The sequence below is a fragment of the Talpa occidentalis genome, unplaced genomic scaffold, assembly GCF_014898055.3.
Source record: "Talpa occidentalis isolate TD23 unplaced genomic scaffold, MPIMG_talOcc4v2.1 talOcc4.12, whole genome shotgun sequence".
NCBI classification, from domain to species: Eukaryota; Metazoa; Chordata; class Mammalia; order Eulipotyphla; family Talpidae; genus Talpa; species Talpa occidentalis.
The window spans coordinates 39,700,558-39,724,767 of NW_023601212.1; the positions used below are offsets into that span (position 1 = coordinate 39,700,558).

General features: G+C 52.8%; 2 protein-coding genes across 4 annotated transcripts; one reads left to right on the forward strand and one right to left on the reverse strand.

The window, feature by feature from the left end:
- Positions 1-34: 34 nt before the first annotated feature.
- On the reverse strand, positions 35-9,229 carry ODAD3 (outer dynein arm docking complex subunit 3). 2 transcript variants are annotated; one of them, XM_037505877.2, is made up of 13 exons: positions 8,836-9,229; positions 7,714-7,835; positions 7,515-7,592; positions 4,889-5,056; positions 4,701-4,802; positions 4,480-4,605; positions 4,150-4,272; positions 3,463-3,615; positions 2,422-2,582; positions 2,178-2,334; positions 1,370-1,525; positions 823-910; positions 35-677 (listed from the first exon to the last, which is right to left on the reverse strand). In XM_037505877.2, the coding sequence occupies exons 1-13, from the start codon at positions 9,074-9,076 to the stop codon at positions 559-561; spliced, it is 1,794 nt and encodes a 597-aa protein (XP_037361774.1). In that variant the 5' UTR covers positions 9,077-9,229; the 3' UTR covers positions 35-558. The 2 variants fall into 2 exon arrangements, with proteins under 2 accessions (XP_037361774.1, XP_037361773.1); XM_037505876.2 differs by having other exon boundaries at positions 36-677; positions 4,889-5,059.
- A 123-nt stretch (positions 9,230-9,352) lies between these two features.
- On the forward strand, positions 9,353-23,065 carry PRKCSH (protein kinase C substrate 80K-H). 2 transcript variants are annotated; one of them, XM_037505878.2, is made up of 18 exons: positions 9,353-9,757; positions 10,098-10,233; positions 10,433-10,549; positions 11,062-11,157; positions 11,255-11,312; positions 12,130-12,247; positions 13,511-13,640; positions 18,100-18,184; positions 19,343-19,421; positions 20,121-20,213; positions 20,475-20,651; positions 20,721-20,817; positions 21,294-21,363; positions 21,664-21,753; positions 21,943-22,017; positions 22,100-22,199; positions 22,290-22,453; positions 22,557-23,065. In XM_037505878.2, the coding sequence occupies exons 2-17, from the start codon at positions 10,158-10,160 to the stop codon at positions 22,434-22,436; spliced, it is 1,608 nt and encodes a 535-aa protein (XP_037361775.1). In that variant the 5' UTR covers positions 9,353-9,757; positions 10,098-10,157; the 3' UTR covers positions 22,437-22,453; positions 22,557-23,065. The 2 variants fall into 2 exon arrangements, with proteins under 2 accessions (XP_037361775.1, XP_037361776.1); XM_037505879.2 differs by having other exon boundaries at positions 9,353-10,233; positions 20,475-20,630.
- Positions 23,066-24,210: the final 1,145 nt, after the last annotated feature.

The window sequence follows — 24,210 nt, forward strand, 5'->3', positions numbered from 1 at the left end:
AGCCCCTGCCCAGGAAGACAGGCTCTCCTGACAGGTGTCTCAGTGTGTGCCCGGGAGAACATGTTTCCCAAGGGAGGGCTCTTCTTGTGTGTGGAGGAGCTAGAGCCTATAACTAAGTGGGGTCCGGTCTGTGTTGTCATGCAGAGTCCCTGTCCTCAGGCGGGGCTGCTGGTCTCTCCCATTTCTCTGGAGGAGTGAGAGGGACCACAGTCCGTGTCCTCAGCTGATGGGAGTCACTCCCTCGGAGACTGGGGCTGTCTGCGTTCCCGGGTTTTAAGGGGAGCTGTCCTTTGGGCGGTACAGGGTCAAGGAGAGACAAATACCCAAGGGGCTGATTGTTGACCTTTATTGCCCGGTTCTGAGGCCAGCGCAGACAGCAGATTTACTGTGGGAAGGTCTGCCGCCTGGCCCCTTCTCTACTCCAGGCATAGCCCGCGGCTCTCTCTTCTCTGGGCCCCCGTTCAGCCCTTCAAGGGGGCCCATGGGCCCAAAATTGGGCCCAGAGGGGTGGAGTGCTCGACAGGGTCCTGCAAGCGCCAGGTGGTTGCCAGGGCTAGTCTAGGATCTCCGGGAGCGACTGCGCTTCCTGCTGCGGGATTCTATCAACTTCTGAGAACGGATCTTGAGAGCAGCCCGGGTCACCACATCGTTGTCTTCGTCCTCACTCTCCTCCTCGTCTGCAGAAGTGAAGAAAGTGAACTAGGTCCCCTCCCTGGCTCAGGTTTCCCGTGCCAGCCTTCATCACCCCACCCCCACCTTGGCTCTGCCACCTCTGGCAGCTGCACTTAGGGCCCCAATCCCGCCCCCTTTTCCTGTCCTTACCGAAGAACTTGTCCTTGGTAGTAGTGGCAAGGGGCAAGGCGATGCGGGTGTTGTACAAGGGCAGCCTTCCCTCTAGGCTGGTGTAGAACTGTTTGGGGGAGGGAGGGGTTAGTGTGTGTGTGGGGAAGTGGCTGCAAGGAAGTCTGGTTCTACATCCTCCCCATCCCATATAGAAATACACTGATTCTATACAGGACCACTGTCCACTCCTATTTTTCTCCGATCCAGCAGTGTAGTGTGTTCTCAGCAGGCACTGTCCCCCAGGCAGTGTCCCCCTGTTTGCCCCCAGACCTGCCCCTGATCTCTAGGCCCCACCCTTTTGCCTGTGGTGGCCAGAACTCTGGATCCCCTTAATTCTGCCCTCCCTCAGACCTTCCTGCGGCTCTCCTGACTCACTCTTGGCTCTTCAAACCTCACCCATTGTCCCTAAAGCCCATTCCTAGCCCAACAGCCTCCGCCCTGGTCCTCAGAGGGTTGTCTCCCCTCCTCCCTGGTTTTTCACCCCAGCCCCTAAACCCTCAGCCCCACATTTGGACTGTAAGGGCACCTCACGGTCGGAGAGGTGGTGCAGCATCTCTTTCACGTCATGGCCATAGAGTTGTGCCTGCAGCTTCAGCAGCTTTTCCTCCACGAATCCCAGCAGATTGGGCAGATAGTCACCTGAGTTGGGATCCAGATCCTTTTCCGAGAGGCGGCCGCCCTCCTGTGCCCCAAAGCAGAGCTGGGTCAGACAGGAGGGGCAAGGGTTGCGAGTGCAGGGTGGCCAGGTTCTACCCCAGGGGTGGGGCTCTTCATTTCAGAGGTGTGGCCTTTGAGGTGAGGGGTCACCAACAGCGGTGGTGCAGTGGTGTAGGTCCTCTGCAGTCAAGGGCCAAGCCTGTGAGGGCAGAGCCTCTGAACTCCAGAAACACAAGGATGGGGTATGCAGGTTGGGGGAGGAGATCTCTTAGTGATGAGGTCAGCAATAACTTGAGAAAGGCCACTTGGGGGATCACCTTCTGAAGAGATGGGAATCTGCTGTGGGCAGGGTGGAGCTTCCAGGATTGGAGGGGGGGTCTCTGCGATTTCTTGGGGGAGGGGAGCAAGGTGGGATGGTACTGGGGGGACAAGGGTCTCTGAAGTTCTGGGCCTCTTAAATAAGTAGGTTTTTCCAGGGACTGGGGTGGGAATTCTAAGGAATGGGGCGAGGTTCCTCCTGTGGATCTCTCCAGGTGGATCTCTGATATCCCGGACTGGTTTTCAGGTAGGTTCCCTTGAGTGTGTGGCTTTGACTTTTTAGGCTCTGGGAGGTTCCAGTTGGGGTTTTCTCCATGTGGGCTTGAGGGGCTGAGGGTGGGGGTGGGAGTTGGACCTACCACTGTGATGTTGTTCAGCTTGCCTGCTAGGTGCTCCAGGCCCTCCTTGGCCACCTGCAACGCCCGCATGGAGCGCTCCAGCTGATCCTGTGCCTCAGCACGTCGCTGCTCCTCCACTTTGACTCGCTCCTGCAGCTGGGTGTTCAGCTTCTGCTCGCTGAAGGGAGCAGGGAAGCAGAAGCAGTCATTAGAGTGATACAGAGCCAGAAGCCCCCACTTTCTCCCTCAGTCACCAGAAACTCACCTCACTAGCATGGTCTCTCCCGAGTACTTGAGGTCTTCCAGCTCCCGCTGCAGTTGTTTCTTTTCTTGTTTCAGCGTCAGTAGTGTCTGTTCATTTTCGCTCTTGAGCATCTCCAACTGAGAGAAAGTGTCGCCCTGGGCCAGGAACCTGCGCACCACCGCCTGTGGGCCACCCAGCCCCAGTCAGAACAAGGGCATGGGGAGGCACAGATGTACCTTTCCTTCCCACTGGATGCTTCCTCCTCCCTCCCCCATCCCCACAGGACAAGTGAGCGAAGCAGGTGGCTTCTGTACAACTGAATCCCCCAGACTCACTCAGCTGGACTCAGGGATGCTTCGAGAGTGTGAAGTTTCATACAAATAATTTTTGCAGGGTCCTTTCTCTATATAAAGAATTTGACTCAGCCCAAATCAGTGTGTGAGCAAAATCAACATGCCAGCAACATTCTGGTGGTCAATCTTGCCCAATCTTTTAAGGAAATAAAGTGGGCAGCTGGAGCAATCTGCCCACTAGGCTGATTTCCGAAAAGGTGCCTGGCACAATGCCCCGGATGAACCCATAGGTGAGAGTGGTGGAACTCCTGGAGTCACCCTATGAGAACAGTAGCAGGATGGAGAGTCCCAAGGGGGAGAAACTTAATTGGGTTCAGTGGGATCACTGTTGGCTAGAGGAGAATGTAAGGGTCTTAAAAAATTTCAAGAAAATGCTGCAAAGTGTGGGATCCAGGGTAGAGGTTCCATTTGCCCCAGTCTAAAAGTGACACTGGGCCACTCACAGGTGCTGGAGACATAAGATGAGACACAGAATTCCCAGTTCCCACAGAGCTGCCACGCCAAATAAGTTAGCAACCACACAAAAGTGAAAAGAACATAAGGGCAGCCAAGACAGCTCATGTGGGTTTTGCTGTAAGGGGCATCAGAGAAAGGGGGCGGTAGCTGGAGGTGGTAGCTGGTGTCTTTTAAGAGAACAGATTTGTGTGCTGAGGAACGGCAGGCAGAAAGGTAAAGCTTCAGGGGAGGGAGGGCCATGGGCAGCACTCACGTGAGTTTCTGCCACACCGGTGGCATCCTTCACCTTGCCAAAGAGCATCTCCATCTGGTACCTGCCCCAGCGTTTCCTCAGTTCCTCTTCCTTGGCACGCAGGTTGTCCTGGATGGTATCGTCTGACTGCAGCAGCAAGTGCTCCCGCTGGGTCTGCTTGTAGGTTGAGGTGGGTAGTTAGGGGGGATAAAGGAGAGGGGGTGAGTTTAGGGCAGATTAGGGGGGAGGGATATCCACAGAGGAGTCAGGGAGGAGGCAGGCCAGGGCTGGGGGGTCAGGGCAAAGGCTTGAGGTCAGGTAAGGGATCACAGGCAGGGCTCAGGAGTAGGGAACAGAGCATAGCACTTGATGGTCTCTGGGCAACATCAGAGACAGTGCAGAGACTTGGGGCCTGTAGCTGAAGGGCTGGCTAAAGTCTGTATCAGATTTAGGGCTGGTGCCGAGATGTGGGCTGGGATGGGTACCATCCAGTAAGCAAGGGGAGGGCTGAAAGCTAGGTCAGAACCAAAAAGGGACTGTCAGGTGGCCAGAAAGGTAGGGTCAAAGACGTGGGAGGAGTCCTAGTAGCAAATGGAGGTGGGGGTGGAGTCAGGAGAAAAGTCTGGAGTGAGAGGAAGGGTGAGGGGCAATGTAGGGGCATAACCGGGACTGACTGGGATCTGAACCCACATCCCTGGATGCTCCCACCTTACGTTCCATGCGTTCATTCTGCAGCTTCCTCTCCTCCTCACGCTTCTTGCACTCGCTTATGTAGCGCTCACGCTTCTTTCGCTCTCGGAACACAGTCTCCTCCAAATACTGCAGCTGATTCTAAAAGGAAGGCAGGGGGACAGGGGATCCAGCTGGCAACCTACCATCGGTTTTGCAGGGACAGTGGGCCCAGTTCTGAACAGCTAGGCCAGGCCACAGGGGCCTGGAACACAGATGGGAGGGGCTCAAGTATAGTGGCAGTTCAGATTCTGAGATACTGAGACCCTGGTAGCTGGGCAGGACCCCCAGGTTCTGGTGGGATCGCACCTTGGCAATGTCCCGGGCGTTGAGTGCCTCCCGGTTCACCACATGCAGTTCCTCTAGCTCATGTTTTGTCTTCACCACTTCAGCTTCCATGGAGTCCAATCTGTTCTCTAAGTTAAGGCTCTCCTCCTGGGCGTAGGTGATTGGCAGACTTGTCACCACTGTTCCTGCCCAGGAAGGTCCCCTCTCACTTGCCTCTCTGCCCCCAGGGTAGGCCTGCCTACCTGTAGGTAGGCCTTGAGCTGCAGGTACACACTGGTAATGTGTTCCGCCTCCTCTGCCTTCATCCGGGCCTTCTCCAGGCGGTTTTCCAGGTTCCGCATGGTCTAGATGGAAGTAAAACTGAGCTGAGTTCTCTCCACTCTCAATTTCTCTCCCAGGATCAACCCTTCCCCCATCTTACTGGCCCCACCTTCGCCACCTCTGAGTTGCCATTTTGTGCCTCGGCCATTTCCAGCTCCCGAAGGTTGTACTGCAGTTGGAGTTCCTCCAGGCGCTTCTGCCGCAAGCTCACTTGGTGCCGCAGAGCATTCAGTTGCTTCACCTTCTCACTCAGCCGGTGGTCCAGGTGCTCCAGGGCCTGCTGGAGAAGGGGTAGTAGGGCAGAGGGACTGAACCCCCATTTAGTCCTTTGTCCCTTCTTTCTTCCAGATCTTGGCTCTCATCTCTTCTCTTAGCAGCATCTGACCTGGTAGGCCCTTCTCCTGCAGATTCTCTTCTTTGGTGGCTCCCAGAACCCTCACTACTTGGTTTTCCAGCTACCTCCCTGACTTCCTCTTCTTTCCAACCCCTTTATTTCAGCTTTTTCTCTCCCTGGCCACACCCCCGGAGATCCTACGTCTCCATGCTGTTAAGGCTGCCTATACAATAGAAATGCCCAAGTTTGATACACTGCATATACATATCCTTCCAGGTATCTCCACAGGCATTTCAAAGTCATCATGTCCAAAATCCAGCAAACTTGCCTTTCTCACATCTTCCCCATCTCAGCTCATGCTAGCTCCATCCTCTGGATGCTCAAGTCGAAAATCTTCATGTCCTCTCACTTTTTCTTTTTCTCTCCCACCTGTGTCCCAATTTGTCAGCAATACTTTGTTCAATTTCAAAAGCTCCCACAGAGATCTCTCTTTCTAATTTCACCATTTTTGTCCTAGTCCAGCCAACATCATCTTCCACCTGACTGATCTCCTGAGATCCACTTGTGTTTCCTTAGAGCCCATTTACTACTTCTTTGATTATTAGTATAAAATCAGCCCTTTGGAACCCTTTTACACTGCTGGTGGGAACGCAAACTGGTCCAACCACTATGGAAAGTTGTGTGGAGGTTCCTCAAACTACTAAAAATGGAGCTACCATATGACCCAGCAGTTCCACTCCTAGGAATTACCCAAAGGAAACAAAAACATTAATTTGAAAGAAAACTTGTATGCCTATGCTTATTGCAGCATTATTTACAATAGCTAAGATATGGAAACAACCCAAATACCCAAAAACAGATGACTGGATCAAGATGTGGTATATATACACAATGGACTATTACTCAGCAATCAAAAAAGATAAACTCATGGCATTTGCAGCAACACGGATGGAATCAGAAGGGATTATGCTCAGTAAAATAAGTCAGAAGGAGGGGCCTCCCTAGTGGTGCAAGGAGTTAACCGTCAGCACTACAAAGCAATCCGCAGCTACTATAGCACGAGTTCAATCCCAGCGAGGGAGGTGACCCACATGGCGCAGCAGACCTCTCCTGTCTTGTCCACTGCTCCCCTCAGTAGTATATTTCAATAGATCTGCCTGTTCTGCTCCCCACTCTGTCTCTGGTGAATCTTTTCACACAATCCCCCATGCATAAATAAATATTAAAAAAAAATAAGTCCGAAAAAGAAAGATAAAATATTGGATGGTTTCACTTACAGGGGGAATATAGGGAATCTGAACAAGCAGTCAAAATAAAGAGAGACAAAATTTGCAGATAAACTATAGATCCGAGGAATAGAGTAGGGGAGGGGGAGGGAGATGGGTCAAAATGGGGAGGGAAGAGCACAAGGGCCTATGGTAATGGTTCATGGGTGATGTGATGGGAGCTTTACAGGAACTACACATGAGTGGAGACATCAACTATTGTACAAAAATAAACAACAATGTAAGAAAAAGAAATCTTCCCTCTTCATCTTCACTAGTGTGAACTCCCTGAGGTCAGAAAGCCCCAGCATGACCTGCGTGACCTGCCTGATTTCCTACAGAGACCCCTCACTTACTCTCATCTGGCCAACAATCTCCCCCATGTCTCCAATACTCTATTGCTAGTTTCTACTCCAGGACTTTGCACTTATTGTTCCTTTTGCCTGGAGTACAATTCCTCAGATCATTTCCTGCCTATCCCATTCTCTACTCAAACATTACCTTCTTCGGAGGGATCTTTGCTAACCCTGCCTCCTATCTTAACTGCCCCCAATCTAGCTCTAGTAAGTCACTCTGTCATTAATGGGAACGACTTTATTTCCATATTTGTTGTTTAGGGATTTCGTTATGTTTCCCCAAGAGGATATGAGCTTTTTGGTTTGCTATTTTTTCACTGCAGTTACCAACACTTAGTACCATGCCAGGCACATGGTTGTTGCATGATAGAGATTAATCAAACGAGGGCCTCTCTGGTTGCACAAGGGGTTAAGCACAGCGCTATAAAGCTATCTGCAGCCTCTACAGCATGAGTTCGATCCCCAGCCAGCCAGGGAGATACCCACATGGCAAAGCAGACCTCTCCTGACTCGCCTGCTGCTCCCCTCAGCAGCGTATTTCAGTCAGTCTGCCTGTTCTGTTCCCCATGTCTCTGGTGAATCCTCTCACCCCTGCACTCTGGTTCTTGTATGCATAAACAAATAAATCTTAAAAAAAAGATTAATCAAGTGAAAAAACAAGTGGCATCTAGTGTGGAGAAAGTACTGTAGAGGGTGAGATGGAAGGCAGGGAGTCTACTGGGAAGGGGATCCAGATTGGAAATGAAGGGAGAGGGTCAGTGGAATGGGGGTGGCACAAACCTGGCTGGTTCTGTTCTTCAGGTATGGTGTCTCTGACTTCCATTCCTTAATCACTGCCTGGATCACTTTCCCATCTCCCTACAAGGAGAGGAATTCAGTCACTGCTAATCCAAGCCACCTCCACCTAAGGTAGTGGAGTGACTCTGGGGGTGCTGTCGTTGGCCCTCTGGAAACTTTTCACACACTTATGTACACTCACCTGGAGCAGGTCTGTCAGCTGTATTTGCAGCATCCTGATCTCCTCTCGGAGTTGGCTGATGGTCTCCTGATTCTTCTTGATGTTCCATTGGGCATTCTCATAAAAAGCCTTCCGGTCACCCTCTGGGATCATGTGAGGTAGGCAGGCACAAGCACATGATCACAGAGGGGCTACTTCTCAAAGGGAAAACCTTTCTGTAATCATCAACTTACTATTAGAACAGTGCTTCACTTTGTGTGCTTATTATGTATTGCAAACTTACCTAAAACTTCCCAGGTATCAAATAATATATGCCAATAGGTGCACATTCATACCCAAAGAATACTCATTTTACAATGAGAAGACTGAGGCTTGATCTTATTAGACTGTTCAAGGTCACAAGCAGTCTGACTTGCAAGATTACCTACTCATCATAAGAAAATAGTGGTTTACACCAGCATTTCCCAACCTCAATACGACTGATATTTAGGAGGTATAATTATTTTCTGTGGTGATTTGTCCTGTGCATTGTCAGATGTTAAGCAACAAATTTGGCCTCTACTAACTAGATGCTGGTAGTATCTACTCTCCCATAAACAACAATGTGACAACCAAAAAATGTCTCCAGGCACTACAAAATGCTGGAGAGGCAAAATAGTCTTCCCCCATTTAGAAAAACTAGTTTATACTTTATAGTGTTTTGCTATGTGCCAGGTACTGTTTTAAGTACTTTACACATTGCAACTACCCGTGGCGTCCTACTATTGCTATCTCTATTTTACAGATTGAGAAACAGGGCAATTAGTTCACTCTTAGACCTCCAAGTTCAAACAACTAGTCAACTAGTACATGCTGAGCCAGCTTTAAACCCAGAAAATCTGGCTTTAGAGTCCATGTTTTTCACCCTCTGTTCATGATAGAAAAAAAAAAATTACACACAAATATGAAAAAAATCCAAGTAGTTCTGAGTCCAAGAAAAGTTTTGAGATGCGAAAAACCATAAACAAGTATGAGTTTTTGCCCCCAGAAACTGGTTGTCTAGATGAATGCCTGTGAGATGCTGTTGTCACACCATGTCTAGTCAGAAGGCTGGATGGACACGGTTCACCCCTGACCCTTCTGTGCCCTCTGTAGCCATCTTACCTAAAAGTTGTATCTTCTTTTGTAACTCAGTCACCTGCATGTGCACTGCGGATTTCCCCCCACTGCCTTGTAAGGGCCCTGCCTTGGAATGGCGTGGGGGCCAGGCCTGTGCAGTGCCTTTGCTTCTGATGGGGCGATGCTTGACTTGAGCTTGACTGCCTTTGACCTTGGAGGAAGCTGAAGCCTGGTCCTGAGCAGGTTGGGCATTGCCGGAGGCCGCCCAGCACAGAGGAGACGTCATGACTGGGTCGGAGCCGAGGGCCCCTAGGTATTAGAGTGGCGACTGGGAATCGCTTCTGTTCGGGATCCGTCAGTACCGGTTCTGGGAATGCACTTCCCGACTGCTTGGCCTCCGGACCTCGCAGCATCTCCCGGTTGCTAGGTAATTTCCTCCCCCGCCTCTCTCCCCCGCTCCCTCGGAAGCCGCCGGCGTTCCACACCACAGCTCTCATTGGCTGACGCTCAGGCGGGCGGGGCGGGGAGGTGATCCTTACGGGGGAGGGGGCAGAGCAGCGCCGCTGGATGGTGTCGGAGGGTACTTTGGAGTCACGTGCTAAATTCTATGTCCTCACCCCCACCCCTGCGGTGGGTTGGCCGGCATTTTTCGGGAACTTTCTTTTTCGGCTGCAGAACTCGCCACTCCCAAGATGGAAGTACCTTGCGCCGCCATTAAGCGTGAACCTTCAGAACTATTCCCTGTAAAGCTTCAGAGTCCTATCCAAGATGGCCGTCCGGGTTCCGGGCTCCCCTACGCCTCCGTCTGCTTGCCACATCCAACATGGCGGCCCTGAGCCGCCCTTCCCAGTGTGCAGCGTGCGCCGGAAGTGACGGGTCACACACATTTCCTCTCTTTCTGCAGGAGGAACGGTGGATTGCTGGACTAAGGGGGCGCGGTGGATATTGACCTTTGCCCCGACCTCGTGTAGGTGATGTACTAGCAGGGCACCCCAGTTCCTATTTGGGGCAGCTGGATAGAGGGGTAGAGGGGAAGACTGTTAGCCCCTTCGGCCTATGGCGGGAATTGGGTAGCTTCCCTCCCCTACCCAGGGAGTGAAGATTTTGAGATTCCCACCATTGATTTGAACAAAGTGAGACTATCCTCCACTGGGCACGATTAGGGAGACCTACCGCCAATCCGGGAGCAAGGTGAACTCTCATTGCTCGGAAACAAGGGAGGAATCTAATTGACTGGAGGAAGAAATGCCTGCCTTTGGCCTGAAGTAGTTCTCTGGCACAGACTGATCGCCCGTTTCTTGCCGCAGCCTCGGAACACAGCATCACCTCGCAGCCTGCTTCCTCCCGTACAGCTCGTTGCCGGCGAGATGTTACTATTGGTGCTGCTGCTTCCCCTGTGCTGGGCGGTGGAGGTCAAACGGCCCAGAGGCGTCTCCCTCACCAGTGAGTAGGGCCGCTGGAGGTGGGGGTGGGGTGTCAGAGGGGCCGCATTGGTTCTTGGGCTAGGCATTCCAATCTTTTGCTTGGTTTCCTGACTTCAGTTTCGGGAAAGTGACAGTACTCTGCTGGTGGGTGGGGACAGAGGTGCCATGCTGGTGAGAAAGTCTCTTTCCCTGAGCTTAGCCACTTGCTCTCCCCACAGATCATCACTTCTATGAGGAATCCAAACCTTTCACTTGCCTGGATGGCTCAGCCACAGTCCCTTTTGATCAGGTCAATGATGACTACTGTGACTGCAAGGATGGCTCAGATGAGCCAGGTGAGCTTTCTCCATTCATTCATCATACATCTGTTGACTTCTTAGTGAAAGTCAGGCCCTGTGTGGTGACCAATGGGATGAAGTCTCACATGGCTAACTATTGATCGGGGTGGGGGAAGTGAGAACAGAAAAGTGTGGATGAGAAGCCCTACCCAACTTGGGGGTCAGGAGGTCTCACCTGACTCCTGAAGGGTGCTGTGTACAGAGGAACCAGATGCAAAAATACCCAGAGGTGGGAGGGATGAGGGGGACCTGAAGAGCAGACACATGGAACTGAAGATGCAGGAGTGAGGATTTGCTGGTGTTCTGAGGTACACAGTGAGAGAAGCAGGAGGGAGTACTGGAGATTTTTGTTCCAGGCGCTGAGTTTGCGGTCACCTTTCCTTTGGTTGACATAAGTTCTCATGTTTCTTGTGAGCTTGTGTGCATGTGTGTGGGGCTCTGTCTCTGTGTGGATGGATTTGCTGGGCCCTGAGCACACTGTACAAAGCCCCCTCCCTTCTTCCCCACAGGCACAGCTGCTTGTCCTAATGGCAGTTTCCACTGCACCAACACTGGCTACAAGCCCCTGTACATCCCCTCCAGATGGGTCAACGATGGAGTTTGTGGTGAATGAGACTGCACCCGGGTTAGGGAAAGAGGTGGTGGGTAGAGGGAGGAAGGAGGTCCAGGCAGGGCTGATTGTGCCCCTGCCTCTGCCCTCAGACTGCTGTGACGGCACAGATGAGTACAACAGCGGAATCATCTGTGAGAACACCTGCAAGTACGTGGGTGATACCCTCCACCTCCCTTGCCTTGCCCAGTGAATCTGGCCTTCTCTTTTTACTGCTTCTTTGTAGTAAGTGTGCACTCTGTGCTGGGTACCTGGTGAATGCAACATCACCAGTTTTCCCTCTGGCCTGGAAGCAGGTACAATTGTTTGCCTGTTCAACAAATGAGAAAACTCAAGTTTAGAAAGGAAAATGTCTTCCTCAGGAAGTTACATAGCTAGGAGATAGCAGAGCCGGGACTCGAACCCAGGTCAGTCTTACTTGAGACTCCATGCTTTTAACTGTTACACTCTGCAGCAGGACCTGAAAACTGAAATGCCCACAGGCAGGTAATCAAAACAACAGAAGCAGCTGAGTATGAGGCAGTAGGGAGTGGTGGGAAATATATGCATCTAAAGGAATAGATGCATTTGATTTCTGTTAGTTGATGAGGGGGCAGGGCTGGATTCACCTTGAAAGTAGTGGAAAGTTCTGATACTTATGTATTCTCTCCTGGTCAGAGATCTTTTAAGTAGATGGTAGATGGAGCACAACAAACACACTGTTAGGATTGCCTTTTTAGGTGGGGGTGTGCTTTCTCTCCCGGGATCTGATCCAGCTCTCTAGTCCCTCCCCTAACCCCAAGGGTGGGTGAACCCTGCCCACTGTCTCTTCTCAGGGACAGTGAGGCCAGAGAACCTTGGTGGGTGGGGAGCGATCTCTTATTTTTCTCAACATGGGGGTATGAGGATGGGTGGATGCCTTTTGTAAGAGGACAGACTTGATGGGCACTAAGTCCTGCACCCTCCCTTCCCTACTTCCCTACTTCAGAGAGAAAGGCCGGAAGGAGAGAGAGACTTTGCAGCAGATGGCAGAGGTCACCCGCGAGGGGTTCCGCCTGAAGAAGATCCTTATTGAGGATTGGAAGAAGGCCCGGGAGGAGAAGCAGGTGAGGGGCGCTGGGGTGCTGGCCCTGGACATTCTGCACTTTGAGACATGGAGGTATAGTCTGGCAAGCTCAAGTAAGGTTGATACCTGCCTCTAGCTAGTGGTGTCTGGGGCTGGCTGGTTACTGTCTGTCTGGGCATTTATTGTGCAATTAAGCCATTACCTGGGGTGGGGCTGGGAGGGAGACAAGGGGGCAGGCAGTTGGCACAGGTCTCAATTAAGTAAGTTAATTAGTTCTATTGGGTGGGTACTGGGGGCCTGGAGAGGGCGTGTCTTTCCCTGCCCTCCACTCTCTTGACTTTGGCTCTTAGATGGGTCAGAGTCCTCAACACCACTCCTGGGCTCCTGCCCCAATTCTGCTTCTTGACCCAGAGAAGATTCTAGGTCTTTTCCACCCCTATAGCCTGTCAAGTGAGTTTCTCCTGAGTTAAGGGGGTGGTGAGAGCCTTCCTGCGTTCAGGAGGTAGTTGGGGAGCCTTGAAGTAAGGTTGACTCCAGGTAACCTTTGCCCTCCTGGGGAGGTTGGAGGATCCTGACAGCAGGCCCACCTGAGGTGTCAGCCAAGGTCTCAGAAAGAAAGTGATCCCGTGGGGAAGTTTGTGCTAAGACCCTACAGCTTAGGGTCCTATCCCTAGGCAGGATGCCACCTAGTACACTCATTCCTTCTTGAAATATTCACAGCCACCTAGGGAGTGCCCTGCTCTGGGCATGAGGCAGGCCTGAAACTGTCTCAAGGGCTCAGTGTCCAGTGGGAGGGACAGACAGACAAAATGATGTCCAGGGCTGCTGGAGAAAGGGAAATTTGGGAGCAGCATGGCATAAAGGAGACTCTTGCCTTGTCTCCCTCTTCCCCTCACCAGTCTTGATAGCAGGGAACACTTCCTGGAGGAGGAGGCTGCCTGTAGGATAATTTAGAGCTAGCCGGGTAGAGTGTTCCAGATAGAAGGAAAGCATGTGCAAAGAACTTGAGGCTGAAGTGCTTAGAAGTCTAAATGTTGTCAGGGCAGTTGGATACTAGAGTTTGAGATAGCAGCTGGGCAAGTGGGACTGGAGTTGTGGCCAGAGACGTGGTCACACGGCCTTGGGGACACATTGAGGTGTTTGGGTTTCTCTCCAGTGGGCTATGGGGAACAACAAAGGGGAGACCCAGGGGTGTGGAAGGAGCCCACAGCCACCCTGTGGAGTGGAGGCAGGATAGGGACAGTCCCATGAGCTGGACAGCAGAACAATAGGAGAGCTGGCCTCTTGCCTTCTGCCCACTCAGAAAAAGCTCATTGAGCTACAGACTGGTAAAAAGTCCCTGGAGGACCAGGTGGAGATGCTGCGGTTGGTGAAGGAGGAGGCTGAGAAGCCGGAGAAGGAAGCCAAAGACCAGCATCGGAAGCTGTGGGAAGGTATGGCGTGGGGTGGCCGTGACACCCTTGACTGGGCCCCGGGGACTCTTGCTCATTGTCTGTCCATTGTTTCTGCTGGTTTTCCACTGGGGATGCCTCCTTTCCCAGCCTGTCTGGTTATCTTTGTGTGTTACTCATCATGTTTGAATATCATTTACAGGAATAATTGGTCATCATTGTTGTGAACATAAGGTTTTTCTCTAGAGAATGACCAACCCAGGGGCCCCTAAATTCAAAGCTGGAGGTTCCTCCAATCTTTCTGGCAGTGTGGACTAAGATCCTAGCACAGGATAGGTGGTTACTGGTTCAACCTATCCCTGAGGGGATAAACTTCTGGGATCATACTTGAATTAGTGAGGAGGGTCTTCTGTTTTTTCCCCCATCTTTTTTTTTTTTTTTTTAAGATTTATTTATTTATTTATACAAGCACTGGGTACAGTCAGAAGCGCGGGAGGGTGAGAGAATTCACCAGAGCCAGAGCAGGGAGCAGAACAGGCAGAAGGACCGAAGTACACTGCTGAGGGGAGCAGCGGGTGGCAGGAGAGGTCTGCGCGCCATGTGGGACCCTCGCCCGGCAATTGGGGATTGAACTGGCGCTGCAGAGGCTGCAGGCAGCTTCGCAACCCAGCGCTCAACCACGCGCTCAACCACTGCGCCACCGGGGAGGCCCTCCCCCATCTTTGACTTTGGTTCCATTTCCCCCTAAATTCCTATCCTTTGACTTTGAGTTCCATTTTCCCCTAAATTCCTACCGTAGCAGACATCCAAATTTCTCAGGTGCTTCTACACTCTCCTAGCTTCGTGAGTATCTCTTTGCCCTGGCGGATCCTACTGCTTCATTGGTTTTATGATTTTTCTTATACTTCATCTAACATTTTTTTTTGCTGGTGGCAGGGTGTACTGCTATTATGGGAAATCTGAAGCCTTTGGTCCTTGTTTTCAGGTTGCTGTAAAACAGGCCACAGAAGCAGGGTAGAAGGGGCAGATGAGGCAGAAACGCACTCTGAACTAGTTAAAGGACAAAGTATTGCTGGGAGAATTTGGAGGCATGGCCTGGGTGATGCAGGGCAAATAACCAGGAACTAGGCAGCCCTCCCTCTCAAGCCATATTTTTGATCTCCATTTCTTTAGGCATCTGTTGCATTCTTCTCTCTGGCTGGCTCTCCCTGACTTCTCATCACCAGCCCCATTTCACACATAAGGATCTGAGGGCAGAGAGGCCGCTGGCATGTCCAGAGTCACATCACAGAGCCAGACTGACCCCACACATCTCCCAATTGCGACTTTGTGCCTTAACCACAGGCTTGAGTCATCTGTCTCTCTCCATCGCTCAGAGCCCTGCATTACCCAACTAACCTCCACCAGGCTATTCTGCTTAGTGGCCTCCTTGAGCTTGAAAGGATTGACACCTCTAGCACCTGGTTACAACCCCCCTGCCAGCTAATTGCCTCTTTGGCCCTCACCTTTGCCATGTCAGTCTGATAGCCACTGCCCCTGAGCAGGCTGCCCTCAAGCCTCTGCTCTACCTTGTCCCACTGCAAATACAGAGATGTCTAGTGGGTGTCTCACTGGTGACACATGAGACCCCATCCTTCCTCCTTGTGCTTACCATTAAATGGGATCAGCAGATCAGTGAGTCCATCCATCTCACTGTACTCCAACTATCCATCCAACCATCTCCACAAAAACTTTACTGCTCCTTTCTCGAAGTTTGGGCCCTTCTGAATACATGACAAAAACCCAACCCGAGCCCACTTAATAAAAAGTGGAAATTTTAGGCTCACTGGGACCCAGGGTACCCTGAATGGCAGAGTCTTCCTTCCACCTCTGGACTCTGCCTCCCTCTCTGCTTTCTTACCACCCATGCCAGCAGGGCTGTGGATAGCACCATGTTTATCTCCTAGCTCAGCAGTCCCAGCAAATAGACTGTACCCCTTTGTACAAGCTCCAGCAAATCCCACGACAGGCTTCCATTAGGCCATTCCAGGTCACATGACTATCCATGAACCAGTCTCTGGGAACAGGGGTACAGTGCAGGCACTGATTGGCCAGATCTGTGTCATGTGCTCCCACTCCTAGAGGCAGGAAATGGTATGGGCTCTGCCAGAACCCAAGGAAATTTGAGCAGGGATATTGTGAACAGCTGGCTTTGTGCCAGCCTGAGGGGTAGCGCCCTCTTTCCCCCAGTCTTGTCTCCTATTCTCTGCCCCCATTGGGTTTCAGAGTAGCTGATGACTAGGTCAGGCCTGTCCAGGGCCAGGTCCAAGGGGTCGTCCAGCCAAGACCCAGGGGTGGTATGAATTCCAAGGTTGATCACTGTGGAGTGTGAGAGATGTGGGGTGGGACTAGATCTCAGAAGACTGGCAGTTTCTTGCTCTATTTCATACTAGTTTCCATCTGATTGAAAAGAAATCCATATTCTCTGTTAAACGGAATTGTGGGGAAACAATCCAAATAATAAAGTGGGAAAGGAAAGAGTCTTCCTTCAGGAAATCTTGCCAGTGGAAACCTTCTGTGAAGTCCAGTAACTTGAAGCCATATTTCAGATGCCCTGTGGCCATGTGCAGCTGGCAGCAGTCATGTTGGACAGCATGGGTGTAGGCCCTGTCATTGCAGACAGTCCTGCTGGGCATCAGTGGTGGCATGCTGTGTCATTCTGTGTCAGATCCCGTTTTTCTTAATTCTTCACTCTTATTGTGGCAAATGACATACAGTTTTCTATTGATATTTTAACTGTTTTAAAGTATACATTTCACTGATGTTAAGTTTACCCACAATGCCATGCACCGATCACCTCTGTGTAGTTCCAGAACATGTCCATTAAGCCATCATTTCCCATTCTCCTGTTCCCTAGTTCCTGGCAAGCAGGACTCTACTTTCTGGATTTGCCCGTTCTATCTAAGTGGATTATATCTAAGTGGATCCATATAATATGTGCCTTTTTGTCTCTGACTTTTTTTGCTTAGCAAAACATTTGTGAGGTTTGTCCAGTCCAGTTTGAGGCAAATGTAGTGCCCTGTTTCCTTTTGACGGTGTGTATTCCATTGACCCTAATGGGATATATTTAATCCAGCTGCCGTTATTGATCAGGATATTGGTGCACGTCTTCGTCCTGTGTGTATGTGTTACATGTGAGAGGGTTGGCCCTTTGTGACTTAAGTTGCCACTGGTTTTTCCTTTTTATCATTGTCTTTGGTGCCAAGTTCCTGTTGCTTTTTTGCTCTCCGTGTTCAAGAAAGTGAGTTCACTTGTTGTATCACTTGTTCTGTTTCCATTGTTTTCACATCATAAATGATTTCCTTGAGCCCATGTTCTCAGTGTAGTTACTGAGTCAGAGGGTAGCATAGCATGTTTTTTTTTTTTTTTTTTTTTTAAGATTTATTTATTTATGTATACAAGAACTGGGGTACAGGCCAGAGGTATGGGGCGGGGTGAGAGGATTCACCAGAGACAGAATGGGGAACAGAACAGGCAGACTGACTGAAATACACTGCTGAGGGGAGCAGTGGGCGAGTTAGGAGAGGTCTCCTGCGCCATGTGGGTTGCTCCCTGGCCAGGGATTGAACTCGTGCTGCAGTGGCTGTGGATAGCTTCATAGATTGTGTCTTAACCCCTTGTGCCACCAGGGAGGCCCAGCACAGCATGTTTTGACCCTGATTCCCAAAGGCTGTCAGGAACAAGCATGGGCCTTGGAGGCAGTCAACTGGCCAGGGCCCCTGGCCCTACCCCTGGTAGCTGGGTGACCATGGGAGACCCCGGCACCTGACTGAGCCTCGGGCCCTCATCTGTGAGAGACACAGTGTCAGCCGGGTCTACTGGGGCTTTGTGAGATCCCCCGGGGTGGCCCACTGCATAGTAGAGCAAACACCACTGTCAGTCTTGTCACCAGTGTGAGCCAAATAATTAGAATCCAACTATGGCAGCTTTCCCCCTCTGCCCAGAGCATCAGAGCAGACTTGACTGTAGCCCAGGTCCCTTCTTCCCTGTGACTATTCCCCTTCTCCTGAGATGCTCCTCTGAGCCCTTGGGATGTCCCCCTTGCCTGACTGTGACCCTATCCCAGTCACCATTCCTGGAGAGCGAGTCTGAGCTGGGTGTCTGGATGGCTTCTCGTGGGGGCCTCCCGGACCTGGTGAACCTCAACCACCCCTCTGCCAGCCCCCCTTGCTCAAACCAGGGGTTAGTTCTCCATGCCCTCCTTTCCCCATATCCCACCCATCTACAGATCCCTTCAGCATTTCTCCGCAATATGGCAGGTCTTGTCTTCTCAGGCCCCACCCTGGGCATCTCTTACCTGGCTCCCGCACTGTGGCCCAACTTAGGGCCTAACATCCAGCCTAGGGCCAGGCACACAGTAGGCATTCTGTAGTGATTGACTCCTTGGGGTATTGGGGGAGGGCAGGTTTGGGGTGGCAAGGGTTGGTGGGTGAGTAGAGGGTGACAGCTGACCCCTCCACAGAGCAGCAGGCTGCTTCAAAGGCCCAGCGAGAGCAGGAGTTGGCGGCCAGTGCCTTCCAGGAGCTGGATGACAACATGGATGGGGCGTGAGTGAGCCTGCGCCCCGCCCCCCCAACTCTGGGGTCCTTTCCTCATAGGCCCCAGCTTTAGAAACTGGCCAGAACTTCATCAACTTGCTGCAGGGCCTGAGATGATGATCCCACTTCTCTCTGAGCGAGCATCTACTTCTCATGTGTGAAATAGGTCCAGAACTGGGGCTGGGGGGAATGAGACAAGAACCAGGCAACATGACTGGGGGCCCCTTTACTTTCCCAAGCCTGTCTGGTGGCTGGGACACTCTGGCAAAAGCCAGACCCCTTTGATTTCAGGCTGTGCCCCTGAACAGGCTAGGTGACCTTTGGGAAATGACTCAGTTTAGGGTGAACAGCAAAAGGAAAGAGGGCACAGGGAACCTGGGACCAATATGGGGTAGGCGCCTATGTGAGAAGTGTGTGCTGGCCAGGAGCTGGGGTCTGTTTTTTGATTGGCAGTGTTGATGGGTGGTAGAATAGGACTTGGTGCCCAGGCCATGGTGGGTATTAGAGGGCCTTACTGGGTATCAGCAGGGCGCAAGAGCTGGGGTACAGGCCAGAGGTGTGGGGGGTGAGAGGACTCACCAGAGACAGAGTGGGGAGCAGAACAGGCAGACTGACTGAAATACACTGCTGAGGGGAGCAGCAGGAGAGACAGGAGAGGTCTGCTGCGCCATGTGGGTACCTCCCTGGCCAGGGATCGAACTCGTGCTCAGAGGCTGCAGACAGCTGAAGCAGTGCTGAAGTTAGGACCCTTGCTCAACCAGGGAGGCCCCAGGCAGGGGGCATTTTTGATGTGTTGGGTTCTGAGGTGGCAGTCAGGAGAAAGGGTCTTGGGGGACACACATGGAGGAGCCAGCTCTCTCCTAATCCCACTGTCTTCTCCATATCTCCTTTGAGCCTTCAGGGTTGTGGAGATGTCAGGAAGGGGAGTGGATAGGCGGCAGGGGACTGGGTGGCAGGTACCCGTTCCTCCTATACTTGGGGGCCAGGGAACCGCAACGCCAGCCCTTACCTTCCAGCTTCATGCCACCCTTCCTCTCCTACCTTGAGATCAGAAGCAAGTTCTAGGCAGGGGCCCAGGCTGGCAGGGGCTGGCAGTTGACCAGAAGCTGGTGGGCCTCACCCTTCCATCAACTTCTGCCTGCGTCCCTCTCGCCCTCCCCCCACCAGGGTATCCGTAGCTGAGCTGCAGACCCACTCGGAGCTGGACACGGATGGGGATGGAGAACTCTCAGAAGGGGAAGCCCAGGTACCTTTCTCTACCTGCACTGCCCTGTCTCCTGCCCTGCTTTGGAGTCCTCTCCTCATAGACTCCATCTTTAGAAACCAGCTAGAACCAGCCTGGGGGACGATTACCCCAGGGTAACCTCAGATGGAACCGGGGAACAGATGACTGGAAAGCTCCCCACTGGCCTTAGGCCAGGGCTGCTAAGACCCGGCCTCACCCAGATGAACCAGAATGGCAGCCACTAGTATCTCTTCTCCCTGCCCTTTGGGACCTGGTGGGATCACAGGAGTGGAATAGGGCACCCACATGCTCCCACCTGCTCCCCCAAATATATACCTGATTTACCCTCCTCACGTGAGATACAACGCTGTGTTTACCTGTCTGACACCTGATCCTTGGTCCCTGCCTGTCCCACTTCAGCCTGGCCTATCCTCCAAGGGCCTGGCCTTCTCTGATGCTTGTGCACTTGCTTTCTCTGTCTCTGCTTGTCTCTTTTGTCTCTGCACCCTCCAGCCCCACTTTTCCCACAGGCCTGTGCTGCCCCCTTCTGGCTTCTGCCCTCACCCAACCCAGCCATAGGTAATCAGGGCCCAGCCAGGCAGCCTGGCACCAGCTGGCTTGTGCCTGGCACCACAGCCTAAGCTTTCCCCTTTGGGACCCTGGGGCATGGAGGGTAGGTGGATGTACCAATCCTGACAACACCCCAACACTTCCACACAGGCCCTCCTTGGGGGGGACACCCAGATGGACGCCACTGCCTTCTATGACCGTGTCTGGGCTGCCATCAGAAACAAGTACCGATCTGAATCTGAGGTTGGTTGGGGTTGGAGAATGTGGGCCTGCCCCACCCCCCATTGTCTCACAAAAGAATTGCCTCCAGTTCTGGCACAGGGCCATGCTGGCCAGCTGGGCAACCCAAGCCCCCCCAACCCCAGCTGTCTGCCCCGCCCCCTCCAGGCCCCTCTGAAGGGGTGGAGACACTGATGCTGCCCCTTAGGTGATGTGAATGTGGACCTGAGCTTGGGAGGATGGGGGTCAATGGTCCTCAAGTCCATAGCCCCATGTGCCCACCAGGTGCTGCCCACTGATGTGCCGGTGCCTTCTGATCCCCATCTGACAAAGCCCAAGGAGGAGCAGCCCCTGGTTCCCTCACCAGCAGCAGAAGAGGAGGAGGAGGAGGAGGAGGAGGTGGATGAGGAGGAGGAGGACGAAGAGGAGGAGGATTCCCAGGTGCAGGGGGAGCAGTCCAAGGTGTGTGTGGGGGAGAAAGGGGTGAATGGTGGGGGCAGGGGTCACCTGCTGATTTGACTCTGCCCCCAGGAGGCCCCACCCCCACTGGTGCCACCACAGCCAGCCAGCCCCACAGAAGAGGACAAAATGCCACCCTATGATGAGCAGACACAGGCCTTCATTGATGGTGAGGGTCAGGCCTGGGATGGGGGCACCCTGCTGAAACCTGGCCCTCCTCGTTGTCCGTCCCTTCAGGGGCCTAAAAAGCAGGCCCCTTGTGCTCCCTGAGGAGTTTGGGGGTCTTGCGAAATCCTGGTGGGGGCTTCTGGGAACTGGGGAAGAGAGTGCCACCCGATTAAGCCTCAGGGAACTCCTGCCTCCTCACGGGCTGCAGCTTGTTTGTGCCACCCTGGTTGGCTGGGAATCAGCTGGATCCCAGGAGTCCTGGTCCTGCTCCCTTGGGAGCTGACAGTCTGGGCAGCAGGATGGGGTCAGCTCTGTGACCGAGGAGGCTCACGGGACCTCATGGGCTCAGTCCTCAGGCTTCCCCCTTGGGGTGGGGGGCTGGAGGAAGGGAACAGGTGTGTCCATGGCACCTGCTCCCCCCCATCATGGGGGGAGGGTACCTCCGATCTCTTCCACCACACATTCCCTACCGCCCAGCTGCCCAAGAGGCCCGTAACAAGTTTGAAGAGGCCGAGCGGTCCTTGAAGGATGTGGACGAGTCCATCAGGTATGAGAGAGCTTACCTTGCTTCATACGGCCAAGTCTCCACCTGCCCTACAGTTGCCTGCTGTGGGGCTCCCCAGAGGAGGTGGTAATGGGGAGTCACCCAGGCAACTGCTGGCAAGATTGGAGAGGCGGGGTTGTGGCACCGGTGTGGAGGGTCCCCAGGCGGCAGGGAACTGGAGCCCAGCCCCCACATGGCCCTCCGGAGCCCAGCCCCCACATGGCCCTCCGCTCGCTTGATGGGGCCTTCCTGTGTGGTCCGTGCAAGACTGTGGCATCTTTAACCTTTCGGCTCCCCTTCCAGGAATCTAGAGCAGGAGATTTCCTTTGACTTTGGCCCCAATGGAGAGTTCGCCTACCTGTATAGCCAGTGCTATGAGCTCACCACCAATGAGTATGTCTCCTCACCCCCTGTAGACAGGACCAGTGGGTGGACTTGGGGGGCTGAGTAGCGACTTAGTGGGAGGAAATAAAGTGTGTGGGCTTAAGGGCAGTCAGTGGAGTATGAAACTTATGATCTTACCATGTGTGGGGGCATCAAGGAGAATGGGGTCCCCCACTCACCTACCATGTCTTGTGACAGGTACATCTACCGCCTCTGCCCCTTCAAGCTCGTCTCCCAGAAACCTAAACTGGGTGGCTCCCCTACTAACCTTGGGTGAGTGGACTCAGGCTAAAACCCCTTTTGCTTAGTCCCCAGTTCCCCTAGCTGGCCTACCCTCAGCACCTCTCTCCTGCAGCACCTGGGGCTCATGGGCTGGCCCTGAACATGACAAGTTTAGCGCCATGAAATACGAGCAGGGCACGGGCTGCTGGCAAGGCCCAAACCGTTCCACCACCGTGAGTGCCTGTTGAGAGGGAGGGGATAGTATTGAGGGGAACATAGATCCGCCCTAGTACCCCTGATCCTCTGCCTACCACCCTCTCCAGGTACGCCTGCTCTGTGGGAAGGAGACAGTAGTGACGAGCACCACAGAACCCAGTCGTTGTGAATACCTCATGGAGTTGATGACGCCGGCTGCCTGCCCAGAGCCGCCACCTGAGCTGCCCACTGAAGGTGACCATGATGAGCTATAGTCCCACACAGCACAGAGGTAAGTGGGGAGGTGGGGCCTCCATCAGTGGTGTGGAAGGGTCTAAGGAAGAGACCTAAGCCAGCACCGCTGCTCTCCAACTCCCTTCGCCTCCATCCTCCAGAACTTCAAGGCTTGTCAACAGCCCCCAGCGGTGCTGCCACTTGCACCTCAGTCTGTGAACCAAGGCCTGCTCCTCTGGGTCTTCTCTCTCCACCCATGGAGGCAGGAACCAGGTGGGGGCTCTGCCCTGCTGTCAGGGGCCATGCAGAGCAAAGCCAAGTTCCCAGGCCCAGCAGCTTCCAAAGATGGAGTAAAGGGGCTCATCCTTTCAGACCCACCTCCAGGCATCTGCCTCCTTTCATGTAGGGACATGTGACTTGACCTGTGACCTCAAAACAATAAATGTCATTCCTCCCCCCTCTGTGTTTGCCTTGTTTTGCTTGGGTGTGGATCAGGCCAGGGACAGACAGGGTCTGCAGATCCTGCAGGGGCCCCCTCCCTTTCAGGCCGCACCACAGGTGGGGCCTCACCAGTCACACCTGGAATGATTCACATCTGAGATGCTCCAGGACACCAAGTCCAGAGTCAAGGGACAGACAAGACCCTGGGCAAGTCTCCTTCCCCCGACCCCGACCCCATGCCCCCTCTCCCACCCCTCTATTGTCATGCCCGCTTGCAGGCAGGCCTGCCCACAGCTACAAACGCCACACCCTGACCCATCAGCTCACAGATACCCAGCGAGGCTCTTAAGATTCTGAACTTTTATTTTCTGGCATGAAAAGTACAAATAATTAAACAATTCCATGTAAAAGTCTGTTACCGCGGCCAGGCCTGTAATCCCGGTAATAAATAGTCTAAACGCAACGCAAAGTGTTCTTGTTGGGTTTTGGGTTTTTTTTTTTTTTTTTTTTTTTTGTTTTGTTGTTGTTGTTGTTTGTTTTTTGTTTTGTTTTTTTTTTAACAGTTCCTTATCACCTCCAACATGGACTCTGTCATGATTTGAAACCTTCTGAATAAATAACAGAATAAAGGGAGGGCTGGAGGGGCTGAGCCCTATCCCCATTGGCTCTGCGCTGCCCCCTCAGGGATGAGGAAGACCTCAGGCCCCTCCCCTGAGGTGAGGAGCTGGCCTGTGGGAATGGGGCCTATGTGGGCTGAGTTGTGTTTTAGGAAAAAAAAAAAAGTCCTCTCCCAGTCTTGGGAGTGGGAGAGGCCTAGGCCTCAGTGGGGGTTTTGGGGAGGTGCCCCTCTTCAGAGCCTGGTCCCCCTCCCCCAGGGTGGGGGACAAACCCAGCCCTTATTGCTCACAGACGCCTCCGGCACGCTGCCCACGTGTATACACGTGTCCTCGAGCACGGAGGACTGAGGGGAGAAAAAGCCCCAGGAAACAGCAGAGGGAGAGGGGGGACCCATTGGGGGTGCCTGCCCTGCTGGAGGGGAGCTGGGAGGTCAGGAGGACTTAAAACCACAAGAATAAATAGGTTTGTGTATCAAGAACAAGCTAGGGTTTTCACCAGCTAAATAGGACTGAAAAAATTCTCAAGACGAGCAAAAAATAAACCCATTGAAACCCCAGACGTCGCTGGCGGCGGGGACCGCCTCTCAGAGCGCACACTTCCTGGGTGCTGCTCGCTACCATTACTGTTATTAATAATTATTACTTTAATAATTCCACTTCCCCTTTTATAAATAAATTAGGCATAACCACGTCTCGGCAAAACTGAAAGAAACAAAGAGAACGTCATGGTTCCTTTAACTTGCAAACTGGATGAAGT